Here is a 13,292-nt window from a genome sequence, read left to right as displayed (position 1 = left end):
ATTGTTTTCTTTTAATAAGGCAAACTCTCTATAAACTTGGATCTTCTTTTAAACATACATGTATATTATATTTACAAAAATCTATGAATAGCACAATTATTCGCTAAAAATGGGAGATAAAGGTTAACTGTACTGCCAAATACCACTTTCAAAACTAACATTGGCCATACCACTTTTAAGAAATATATGTAAAACAAGTCATATTTTCAAATACCTCTAGAGATTCATTTTTCTCAAGGAGGTCACTGAGTATTTCCTGTAGATCCTCCTCATCCTCGCTATCTGAGCTAGAGTCGGAGGAGGAGCTGTACTCCTCGAGGTCAGAGTCCTGTCTAAGGTACTGTAACTCTGTGATCTCCTGCTGTAGCCTCTCTATCTCATTCTTCTCCGTCTCAATCTTAGTCCTCAACTCACTCTCTATAAAATGATAAGTACAAGAAAAATGGTCAGGCTTTTTGTAGGAGTTCATATTGCCAGTGCTTTAGTATTTCATGTGTCCTCTTGTTTTCCTTATTTTCAGTTTTTATATGTTATCTATTTTATTTAGTTTGCTACATTGTATTTGTAGATAGTCTTTGTTTTCTGTGTTTACATTCAGGCCAGGTTTTTTGAATTATTTTTTGACATATTTTCTATATCCCAATTCTGATGTTGCAGTATGTTTCTTTGCTGATATACAGAATTACTAATTTGAATTATTTATATACAAAAAGAAACAAAACAGGAATTTGCCCGATTTCCGTATGAATGAAGTCGCATAACTCAAAAATGTAAAATCTTTATTTTAAATTTTATAAAAATCAAAAGGAAGATCACATAAGCAGACAACAACGATCCACAAATTGGTGTGAGCATTGCTGAGTAATTGATGTGCGATGTGTGTAGAAAGACGAACATTTAAGAATTATAATATGGTTATGTAAATGATTCTTAACGAACATGCATATCTTTTCATTCTATTTATACCAGGTTTCAATTTCAGACCAAAAAGAGACCCAAAACACCCTTTATTGTACCTAGTCCTTTGGTAAGATTGTTAATTTTTCATTAGATCGTCAAAAGTAAAAAAAAAACAGGATTATTAAATCTTGTTGAAAATTTTTTTTGACACCATGAAAATTGGTGCTCAAAGAATACAGCATGCCCACTAGTTTTTGCATCTGGGTGTTCAAGCACACCTTGATCTTTGAATTTTGGGGTACAGAGGGTTTTTTTTAAACAGGTAAACCTAGGGTAAGGGACATAACTTATGAAATCAGTGATATGTTTGTATCACATTCAATCTCACTAAAGTCTTTCAAGCTTTCCTTTAAAACAGAATGAAATCAATCCAAGTTACCTTGATGATTACATGAGATTGGTGTAAAAGATTAATCAAGGGAACCAAGGTTATAGCAGTAATCAAAAGAATGTAATCCAGGGACAAAGACCAGACATGGAAAACAGACATACACAACAAAGAACATAAAGTAACTAAAATCATACATACAAAGTAACAAAAGCAAATGAGCAACTCGGACTCTAAAAACTGGGAGCATGGACCAAGTGCGATAAGCGTCCTCTGCTTTTCTAGTTGACCTTAAGGGTGTGTCATTTAATCCCATATAATGTGGAATATTTATTCTTTTTGTGAGATTCTTCAACGAATTACTAGATATAATTGAGATAATAAAATTGCTTCGACTTAAAATTTTATACAAATGTTGCTTGTATAAATGCGACATGCCAATGAGAAGGTATCAACAAAGAACATAAAGTAACTAAAATCATACATACAAAGTAACAAAAGCAAATGAGCAACTCGGACTCCACTAAAAACTGGGAGCATGGACCAGGTGCACCTGTAGGGCAAACGTCCTCTGCTTTTCTAGAAACACCCGCCAAGTTGCTCATAAAAAGTCAAGTCCGGGGTAGACAAATGAGGAAAGGAAAACTATGGCCTGTTAAAATTATGAATACAAATGTTTCATTAATTTGTAAGAATTGTGTCCCTTACCCTAGGTCTACCTCCTTAAGAGTACAAGTATTACCCAGTGTACTCAGCCCAATATTTCACATATAGTGTAATCAAATACTATTCCTTGAATGTTGACACATTTTGACAATAAGCATTCCATTTCAAAAGACCAGAAAATCAAAGATTGAAACAAAAATAGTACATTGTTAATGTAAGTGCACGAACACTTTGATTTGTGAAAATGTACATGAATGAATTTTATACTATGTGAAAAAAAAACGTATGTGAATGGGCATGCTAAGAACATTAGTAATTCCATAATATACTAGTATAACCTATCATGGGAGAGCAAAAATTGCACATAAAGCATTTTTCTTTTCCAATGTATATATCATATTGAAGGCAGTAACCTGTCTTACTGTTGTATCACATCCAGACTTTAAAACCCCATGTAATAGGTTTAGATGGTATATACTGTTTTACGCTACCATAGCCTTATCAATTGATTGGTTTTTAGTATTTGAAAAAAAAAAAACAAAAAAAAAACATATGTGAATGGGCATGCTGAGAAAATTAGTCATTCCATAATATATTAGTATATATTAGTATGACCTTCCAAGAGAGAGCAAAATCATGTCACTTAAAATACACACTTAGTTCCTCGTGTCACAGGTAGATGAAAGAGAAAACGAAACTATGAAATGGCAAACAAATCAATTCACAGTGCATTGAACAGTTGGAATCCCCAAAACTTGTTTATTCAGAATTGTATTATACATATGTAAGGACCACCCAGCCTTCCTAAGCAATTGTTGTTATACCTATAGCAATGAGTTCCTCCTCCTCTAGTCTGACTCTGTAATCCTCTTCCTGTAATTGTATCAGTTCTTCATCTTCTTCTACAAACACAGCTGTAATGGAATATGGCATGTTATAAGCATTTTATTGTCATAGTCCTATACCTTCGAGAAAAACAAAGCAGTAACTTTTTGCTTGAAAAAAATCAAGCAGTTTTTAAGTAACACTCTAGCGAAGAATCATGCAAAATGTGATACATGGTTGGAAAGCCTACTTATTTTTATTTTTTTGATATTTTGTTTAAAATGCTTTAGTAAACAAAAATTAACATTTGGTTTTTTATATAACCTGTGCTTATACGAGATAAAAATTGTATATAATGCACTGTATAATTCACAATTAAGGGAGATAACTCTGTGAATGACACTCAAATACAATAGAATCTATTGGAATTTCAATGTTGATTATCTCCTAAGAGCAGGCAGACTTGAATGAATAATTACACATTTCATAATATAGATCCATAAAACAACTTGATTATGTAGCCTTTTTTGGGATGTATCACTTTTTTCAGATTTTGCATGATTCTTACAAAGACAGCTACTTATATGGTTGTGTGGATGTCTGACAAAATTCTCAAATACATAATTATGAATATCAAAAGTGGTAAACAGCTGAGCTTAAGTACCTTCTTTCTATACCCGTCCCCTGACCTTGACCTTTGATCAGCAAAAATGAGTATTAAAAACATTCTGACTATAAAAAAAAAATTTGCTTGATAAAGCCAGGGATAACGCTACTATAGTAATTGGGGCTGCCCTGTGGCCTCATTCCCCTCCTGGTAGCCCAATTTCCCTGAGTGGAAAATTTTCCAATTGCCAGTGTTGAAATGTTTAAATCCTAATTTTTTTTTGTGTTCATGTCTGACACTAGTTTCCAAACCGGATCTGCAAAGTAAATTGACTGGAAGTTTACATCAAAAACACATTGTCAAATTTGAAGGATGTATGTTTTAGTGACGAACGGGTTTATGAACAGATTGATTGATTGATTATTGGGGTTTAACGCCTGTGTTTATGAACAGAGGAAGGTACTTTGATCATGTTTATTTTTTAAAAATGAAATTACATGTGTAAAGTGTTGTTTTACTTCATGGTTAACCAGCAGAAAAAAACGTTTAAATGTTTTTTTTTTAATAACTTATATCTTCTTTCGATATAAATGCACAATTATAAAGTTAATTTAGAAAATCTAATCTTTGTTTTCATTTTATTTCATAACTGTCAATTTACTCATATATTGTGCATATCCGTCGCTGGTGACCTGAGTCTATATTTTTGCATTCCTAGGGTCGCTTAAGGAGGTTGACCTAGGGTAAGGGACATAACTCATGAAATCAGTGATATGTTTGTATTATATTCAATATCACCAAAGCCTCTCAAGCTTTCGTTTGAAACAGAATAAAATGAATCCAAGTTAATTAGATGCTTACATAAGATTGATGTAAAATGCTGAATACAAACGTTCAAATGATTTTTAAGAGTTGTGTCCCTTACCCTAGGTCTACCTCCTAAAGCTATTGACTAGAGAACCAGATTAACTTCATGGAGTACTTGTGGTGGTAATTTTGTCCCTATCATATGTCAGCCCTAAATATATTTACTTGCTAACATACATAATGACATACCTTTAACATATGTATAATGTAAGAAACTTATTAACCTTAAAACATATGATAATCATATCATAATCGATACATGTGTAAATCATATATAGCAAAACATATGATTCTAATGTGTGGCACTTATAGCACTGTAAACTTACTGTCAGAGTCTGGGACACTGATAAATTCAGCCACATCCTGTTCAGCAGTGTTGACTTGTTCTGGTACCCTGGTTATAACATCGCCTCCTATGGTTTCCTTTTTCAGTTCATGCACAGCATCAATGGAATCAGTAGGGATATCAGCATCAACTAAAACAGGAAGTAAATATAAAGTAGAAATAATCATCATGATCATGGCTATACCAGAACTGTTTACATAAAACTCAAATATTCTGTAGTTTTGACCACAGATCAGCAATTTCCAATTACAATCTAAAATCAAAATATTAGTCCTTGAAACGATCTGCTCAACGACTTGACAGATCGATGACCGGTGACCGATCTGATCCCAGTTTTATTATGTAAAATGGCGTAAGATCTGTTTGAAATAAAATAAATGTAAAATAAAAGTATAAATTGACGTTTCAATCTATTACATTATGTAAATATGTGTAAAATTGACAAAGAAAACAATAAAAAACGTAAAATACAGTGACCGCTCCGTGGTCACGTGATGCAATCACCAGTTTAATGGATTGGTTTGAAGGATCGATGAATGACCGGAAACTGATCAGTGACCGATAACCGATCACAATTTTTGTTGCACAGATCGGTTCAGGTACTGTGGTGACTTCCTAGAAAACACCTCATTACAAAAATCACTCCTCATTCTGTTAAGCTTTCTGATTTGATCTAAAAACTGCCACTTTTCTGTATTATTGGCAACCTTTCCTGTTCTTACTGACATATAATTTTTAGCTCATGCTACTATCATGATACTGAAAAATATTGGCAATGTCCAAGACAAGGTTTCATCAAATAGACTGTGATGTCACCAATGAACAGAACAATGTCAGTTTTGAACATCTCTACTGTACATCACATCTCGCCCAGAAAGACTCACTGTGATATTTTCCACCTTGGCTTCAAAACTGCCATTTTTTTATACTCATTACCTCATGTAAGTTTTACATTCTAAATATATAAGATTTCTTCAGTGGCAGACCCAGGGAAAGGATGCAGGGGGTTGGCACCCCTCCTTTTTTGGAAAATTTGTCATTTTCATTTATAAATTGACAAAAAAAGGCAAATAAAGGCCTAGAACACCCTTTTTCTGAGGAACCATGGTCGGTCTCCTTTTCAAAGTGTCAGGATCTGCCCCTGATTTCTTCAAGACTACAAGAATTTCCCAAATTGAGTTCAGTAGAAGAAGAAAAAATATTTTTCTCATGATTGAAATAATTAAAAGGAAATTCAAGAATAACAAATGTAAAATCATATATCTTCAATAGCACTGCAGTTTATACCCAATCTAAACAGAGAAAAAAGTCCAATTTTTAAAATATTTTTGTTGAGATGTTACTTTTATTATTTTTGTCAATTTTGCTACCTGTGTAAAATCAGTATTGACATCATTGACAAAGAAGAGTGCTGATCAAACATTAGCACATGTAATATTTTCTATCATGTAGATAGCTCTAATCTGCTATGGACAATGAAACAGACATCTAACTTTACCTGTAGATTCAGTGGATGGTTCTTCCGTTATCTCCCTTAGATCTACTTCTTCTCCTATAGTCCCAGTCTCACTGTCTTCACTGAATTCTCTGGCTTGGATGTCTTTCTGCTGCTCCAAAATCTGCTCAACCTTGACAAAAATAAACCATTTAAGGAGGTAGACCTGGGGTAAGGGACATAATTCTTGAAATCAGTGATATGTTTGTTTCATATTCAATTTTACAAAAGCCTATCAAGCTTTCATTTGAAATAGAATGAAATCAATCCAAGTTACTTTGATGCTTAAATGACATTGATGTAAAATGTTTTATACAAACGTTCCAATGATTTGTAAGTTATGTCCTTAATGTAAGGTTATACAGTGTATATATATTTGCCAAATTGATAATATACACAATGCTTTTCAAATTAACAAGAAAATTCTTTGAATCACTGTGAAAGTACTATTGTTTGTTGAGTACCAATTTTCGTGATTTTTGTGGGTAGGCCAAACCACAAAATTTGATTCTCAATGAGAAGGAGATTTCCACAAATTTAAGAATCCATGAACTTGTATTTCTTTCCTAATCCATTAACATCGGTATCCACGAATAAACGTACTTTCACAGTATATGCAGTCAGAAAGAAATGCAATATATCTGTACAGATAACGAAGACAGTTGGCAGACCAAAAGTATACTGCATATACAGTCAAACCTGTTTTAAGTGACCTTCCAAGGGAGATAACAATCATGGTCACATAAAACATGTTGTCTTAATACACAGGTTGATTTTCATACACTGCACTATATAGTAATACCTTGATCATCTTTCTGTTCTCAATAATATGTGTACATTAATTTGTATCATTAACAAAAGAAAAGACTTTCTTTAAATTAATTAAAATTTTACTAAAAAACTGGATTTATTGTTCATGTAGTTCTCTCATTGTTCTTTATGTATGTATGTTGTTCACAAGTATCTCTAGATCTGTACCAAAGGTGTTGGTATTTAGAGAATAAAAGATATATATTGTCTTTAGACATTGTTCATTGCTGAATACAAGTGGTCACATAGACAGTTATTACTGTACATCAATGTCAACCATAAAATATCTTATTAAAAGTACCTGGTTTTCAAATTCATCCCCAGAGCTCTCAGGAGAGGGGCCAGATTCCTCTGATACATGTACCTGTTCCTTAACTTCAGGCAGCTTATTTTCTTCAGTAGCCTTGATAGAATCCTTCTCTTTTGTAACAACTACTGGTTTCTCAGTTATTAACTCTTTTTTATCCATATCTTCAATTTTCTCTGACTTTTTCTCAGGTTCTTTATTTTCTTCCTGCTTGCTTTCATTGTCAATTTTTTCTTCAATATTTTGACTAGAAATTGTTTCATGTTTTGTTTCATTTTTGCCTTCTTTTTGAACTTCAGGTTTCACTTTCTTTTCTAATTTTTCTCCTTTATTTTTATCAGTTGTGTCCTGCTTTGCCTCATTCTCAAATTTCACTTCTGCCTTTTCATTGGATGATTCAGATGGAGGCTGAACTGTTTGTGCCTTTTCATTTATTAGTTCAGATGGAGGCTGTGCAGCTTGGGATTTTTCATCAGTTGGTTCAGAAGGAGGCTGAGGTGCATGTGCTTTTTCATTACTATTTTGAGAAGGAGGTTGGGGAGCTGGTTGCTTTATAGGAATTTCTTTCAATTCTAATTTTAGTTCTTCATCTTGGGAATTCCTCGATTTTCTCACTTCATCTGATTTCCTCTTAACTTCTCCTTTTCTAGCCATTTTAATCTGATGGAAAAATGAACAATAATATGCATTGACCTTTGACCTGATCTTAGAAGAATTGTCATCAAAACAAAGGACATTGTGCAGTTAGAGTAACATATGGCCCTATAATGCAGGTTCCATTTTGGTGGGGTTGTGTCAAACCACTCAAAAAATAAATTATGACTCATGAAATTTGGCAAATGGGTAATTATGGCCAATGTAATTGAGAATTTAAGAATCATTCCATAGAAATGAAATTGTTTTGCCCATTTTCATCGCAAGGAATAGCCCCATTAGAAAAGTTGAACATGATAAGAAATGTGATTTTGATATTTTTTCATAATAATCCAGGATTTAAAAACTGCTGCAGATAAATTAATAAGGGTGATAGCATATATACAATCAACTTATATATATATATCTAAACTATAAATACAAATTCTCAGTAAATGCTGCATAGCCTTATCCATTTCAGGTTATTATCAGTACTAAAATTTCTATTGAGAATTATGATTTACGAATAGTTAAAATTTAAAACAAAAAGAGAAAATCTACAACCTTTCTCTTGAGTTGAGTCACAACCCTCTGAACCTCCCAAAGTTGTTCCTCTTTTTCTTGATCTGTGACCCCAGACTGTAATTGTTCATGAAGGTTGTTCAGGAGGGCCTCTTGTTTGAGAAGTTCCTCCTCTAACTGGACAGGACTATCTGGTAGTTCTAGTGACCATTTGGAATGGGCTGGTCGCAGAGGTGGCTTGTATCTAAATAAATCACAGATGCATTGCTACTTTTCATTAATCTTTTTAAAAACCACCATCAAATTCTAAATATTTATTTCATTAAAAACTGTTTTACCTAAAAGATCATATCTATTTACAATGTTATGCTTTCTTGAACAAAAAATATAGGCAATATTTCTTTTACTTTTGATCCGAGTGAAATAATATGTGCTAGAGTGGTCTTCTTTTTATCATTAATTGTAGACATTGACATATTTTTCAAGTTCTATATGTTGAAAAAGTTGATAGACTTGCAGTACATTTAAAATACAAATCTACACATGCAATAGATGTTGTATACTAGTAACAGAAGTTTGATCATGTAAAAGAGCCACTCAGGGCTTTGTGTCTGTTCCTCACACGTTAAAGAACCCTACTGTGGTATTCGATAGGAGTAGGAACCTTTGCGCTCCACCACAGGAGGCTAAATTGCCCGACCTTACCCATCCCCCTTTTTCCAGTGGCAATCAAAATTTGTCGACCCTATTATCCTTGTGTCCCATCCATTTTTTCATTTCATGTTCATCGTCTGAATATAGCTGGAATATTGCTGCTCGGACGTTAAACCCCAACAAACAAACAAACATCTATTTACCCTGTTATGCTTTCTTAAACAAAAAAAAATAAAGGCGATATTTCTTTTACTTAAATTATATGAAGTATGCCCATCTGAGTGAAATAATATGTGCTAGAGTGGTCTTCTTCTTACCATTAACTGTAGACATTGACATATTTTTCAAGTTCTATATGTTAAAAAAGATCCTAGCCTTGCAGTACATTTAAAATACCAATCTATATATATGCAATAGACGTTGTATACTAGAAACAGAAATTTGATCATGTAAAAGAGCCACTCAGGGCTTTGTGTCTGTAGAAGCTTGGAAGGGAAGATTCACACTTACTTTTTAAGTTCTGTATGTTTGAACAGCTGTTTAACATGAGAGAATAGTACATTCAGTACTCTGTGGCTTATCTGCATGGTAGGACTCAATACAATGGACACATTCTGTAATGTCATCTTATTCTCTTTTTGCTGTAAAAAATAAACAATAAAACACTTCATAAAATTTACTCGAGGAAATTTATCCCATTTGTTGATTTTTGCAACTTTTATACTCATGGTGCAGTACACCCACCTGTGTATGGTTTTAGCTGCTGCAAAAATGTAAGAGTTCAAATTCTCTAAAATTTGGAAACAAATATTGATTGACTTAAGGAGGTAGACCTAGGGTATGGGACACAACTCATAAAAATTATTGGAACGTTTGTCTTCAGCATTTTACATCAATATCATGCAAGCATCAAAGTAACCTGGACAGATTTAATTCGGTTTCAAATGAAAGCTTTATAGGCTATGGTGAAATTGAATATGATACAAGAATTAACACTGACTTCATGAGTTATGTCCCTTACCCTAGGTCTACCTCCTTAAGTAAGCAACAAGAAAAACTTTCCTGAATTGACGAAACATTCGTATGTTGTACCCATACAGCCTACCAAATTTAAGTAGCACTCCAGATAAAGATCATGCAAAATGCAATTCATGGGTAAAAAGCCTACATATTTTTATGTTTGAAATGTCATAGTAAACAGAAAGAAACATGTGGATTTTCAAATAACCCGTGCTCTTAGGAGATAAAAATTATATAGAATGCACTGTAGATTTCAAAATTAAGGGAGATAACTCTGTAAATGGTGCTCAAATACAATAGAATCTACTGTATTTTCAATGTCGATTATCTCCTAAGAGCAGGCAAATTTCAATGAATTATTACACATTTCATAGTATAGACCCATAAAACAACTAATTACAAAAACAACAATATGTAGCCTTTTTTGGGATGTATCACATTATTCAGATTTTGCATGATTCTTACAAAGACAGCTACTTAATTAAAGTCTATTTAGGAGTGACAGTGCCAAACTGTACCAGCTGTATATATTGAAACATAATAATTTCAAAAGGTATACTTTCCACAAACAGTACATCATTTCATGTTCATTTTATCCCCCATTTCATGTTCATCACCTGAATATAGCTAAAATATTGCTGCTTGGGCATTAAACCCCAACAATCAATCAATCAATCAATCAATCCACAAACAGTAGATATCAGAATGTGTAAATACATAAATTACCATAAAAATACATAAAAGAGGAGGAGGGATATAAATGTATGTAAGTGTAAGTGTTAATAAGATACATTCTCTATTTGAAAATATCATTATTTGATCTTTGCATCACTGGCTTTGCTAAGAAATTTTTCAATAGAATGTTAGAAAAATGAGGTTTTTGACGGAGTTATCTGCCCTTGAAATGTTCCTTTTCAGTGCATTTCAGTGAAATCATAACTCAATGCACCAACATGATATGGAAAATAGTGTCTTCTGTCCTTGATTTTGATGGTGCAAATTGTCAAATTACACAATCAAATTGATGGTTTTTTTTCATACCATGTTTCACCCACTGCCTGATTCTTACAGGGGCTGACACTTCTAGTATATATATCTATAAATGAAGGCCCTATTATACTTACCCTTTCTATGACATGTGTCATGTGGACAATCATCCAAGATAACAACAGTCTGTTAGGTTTAGGTAAATCGTGGATCAGTTTGTGAAATCTTTCTACTTTACTCTTCTCACTCTTCAAAACTACAAGTATCAGTACTTATAATACATACTATACTCTGCATCACATACATTACATATTGTTAAAATTTGAAATCGCCTGAATATAGCTGAAATATTGCTGCTCGGGTGTTAAACCCCAATAATCAATCAATCAAATTCGAAATAAAAATTTGTCTGTAGTTTTATTGAAACCTACCAAATTTTAAAATGTGTTAAATGACTTGCTCATTCATATCACAAAATGGCTACCCCATATATTGTTCAAATCCAATTACATCTTAAATCCAGAATTACAATGTTTACATTGTCTAATTGGCTGTGATATTGTTTCCAAGGCGATTTTTGGTTGTTGGTAGTCTGACAAAAACAAAGATTTGCCGCCATATTTTGTGTAAAAAAAATTCCTCTGAAGGTTATCGTTCCTACTTAACAATTATTCATCAATAATTGGTCATTTTCAAATTAGTCAGAAATTACATTTTTGTCAAGATAGAAATTGAAAAATACAATTAACAATTATCAGTATTTTGTCAACAATTGGCACTTAGCAACAAAAATGGTGAAATTATAATGGAATTTCTTGTATAAAGGAATTATAAAGTTATTTTTTATTGTGTAAGTACAGATGTTTGGTTTTTATAAACTGAGAAACACTTAAGAAATAAAAAAGAAAGAAAATTCAGCCTCGAAAAAAAAAATATAATATAACACATATATAATATGATACAACGCATTGTATCACATTCTGTAAATATATCACCCTCAACTTTGTTTCGTGTAATATATTTACCTCATGTGATACTGCAACATAACATCCTCTACTACAGGCAGTATGTGTATAGTATCATCTATTAATATGATGCAAGAAGTACAAAAATGCAAACAACTGAGAAAATGCATGCCAAAAAAAAAAAAAAACAAAGCAAAACAAGACTTTCAGAAAATTCCAAATAGTAAATAGTAAAACACAACCTTCTATTTTGTGCAAAATGCCAAAAATAGGCCTATGACAAAAATATGGAGAAACTGAAAAGGTAACCACCTCTAATAAATGAAGACAAGGCCTTAATTGTAAATCTGAACCCCGGTTAATAATCAGAGAAATAAAAATTACTAACTTGAAGCCTCTTCAAACTTGGGCATGAGCCACGTTGTCAGAACAGGTTCTGGTAATTCTCTAAGAAACTGCTTCAACAGGCTGGCAACAATGTTAGGTTCATGTTCCTCTAAAAACACTGGGAGCCCCTTGTTGTAACATTCCTTCAGCAGCTGGATTTTAGACTTTACTCCAGAGATTCTGTATATACCCTCGCAAGACAAACCTGAAACATAAAATTAGTGTGGTTCAGTCATCCGTAACCTTCCAAGGCAAAGCAAAATCATGGTCATATAAGGCAGGTGGTCATTATAAACAGGTTAATTTTGCATAGAATGTACTACACAGGGTTATTAAAATCATGGTCATATAAGACAGGTGGTCATTATAAACAGGTTAATTTTGCATAGAATGTACTACACAGGGTTATTATGGTCATATAAGACAGGTTGTCTTTATAAACAGGTTAATTTGCATTGAATGCACTACACAGGATTATTTAAAACATAGTCATTTGAGTCAGTTATTGGTGAATACAGTTGTTTGTATAATGATATAGAAGTTGGTTGGCTGAGTTTAGCTACTAATCATTTATAATATGGAAGCACTACAAGAAATTATAGGGCAATACGACCTAGCATTCAAATCCTGAACATTCTACCTTAGTTAAGCAATAACTCTTGATGTTAAGGAGGTAGACCTAGGGTAAGGGACTTAACTCTTAAAAAGCATTGGAACGTTTGTATTCAGCATTTTACATTAATCTTATGTAAGCATCTAATTAACTTGGATTCATTTTATTCTGCTTCAAACGAAAGCTAAAGAGGCTTTGGTGAAATTGAATATGATACAAGCATATCACTGATTTCATGAGTTATGTCCCTTACCCTAGGTCTACATCCTTAAGTGTGAAGTACAATGTACTTGAACTTGA

General features: G+C 32.9%; 1 protein-coding gene across 1 annotated transcript in view; it reads right to left on the bottom strand.

The window, feature by feature from the left end:
• LOC148596754 (uncharacterized) overlaps window positions 1-13,292 on the bottom strand; it is a 74,459-nt gene that overhangs the window by 5,580 nt on the left and 55,587 nt on the right. Inside the window, exons 6-14 of the mRNA XM_088564315.1 lie at window positions 12,381-12,584; window positions 11,165-11,283; window positions 9,531-9,661; window positions 8,409-8,610; window positions 7,206-7,871; window positions 6,098-6,227; window positions 4,580-4,729; window positions 2,779-2,868; window positions 215-417 (exon numbers count right to left, since the gene is read on the bottom strand). Coding sequence (XP_088420441.1) covers window positions 215-417; window positions 2,779-2,868; window positions 4,580-4,729; window positions 6,098-6,227; window positions 7,206-7,871; window positions 8,409-8,610; window positions 9,531-9,661; window positions 11,165-11,283; window positions 12,381-12,584 — 1,895 coding nt within the window. The remainder of the gene's footprint in view (window positions 1-214; window positions 418-2,778; window positions 2,869-4,579; window positions 4,730-6,097; window positions 6,228-7,205; window positions 7,872-8,408; window positions 8,611-9,530; window positions 9,662-11,164; window positions 11,284-12,380; window positions 12,585-13,292) is intronic.

This window comes from Perna viridis, chromosome 15, assembly GCF_037379345.1.
Source record: "Perna viridis isolate PV_CMFRI_1.1 ecotype Kerala chromosome 15, ASM3737934v1, whole genome shotgun sequence".
NCBI lineage: Eukaryota > Metazoa > Mollusca > Bivalvia > Mytilida > Mytilidae > Perna > Perna viridis.
Note: the sequence above shows the minus strand (reverse complement) of the source record. Positions and strands in the feature narration are given on the sequence as shown.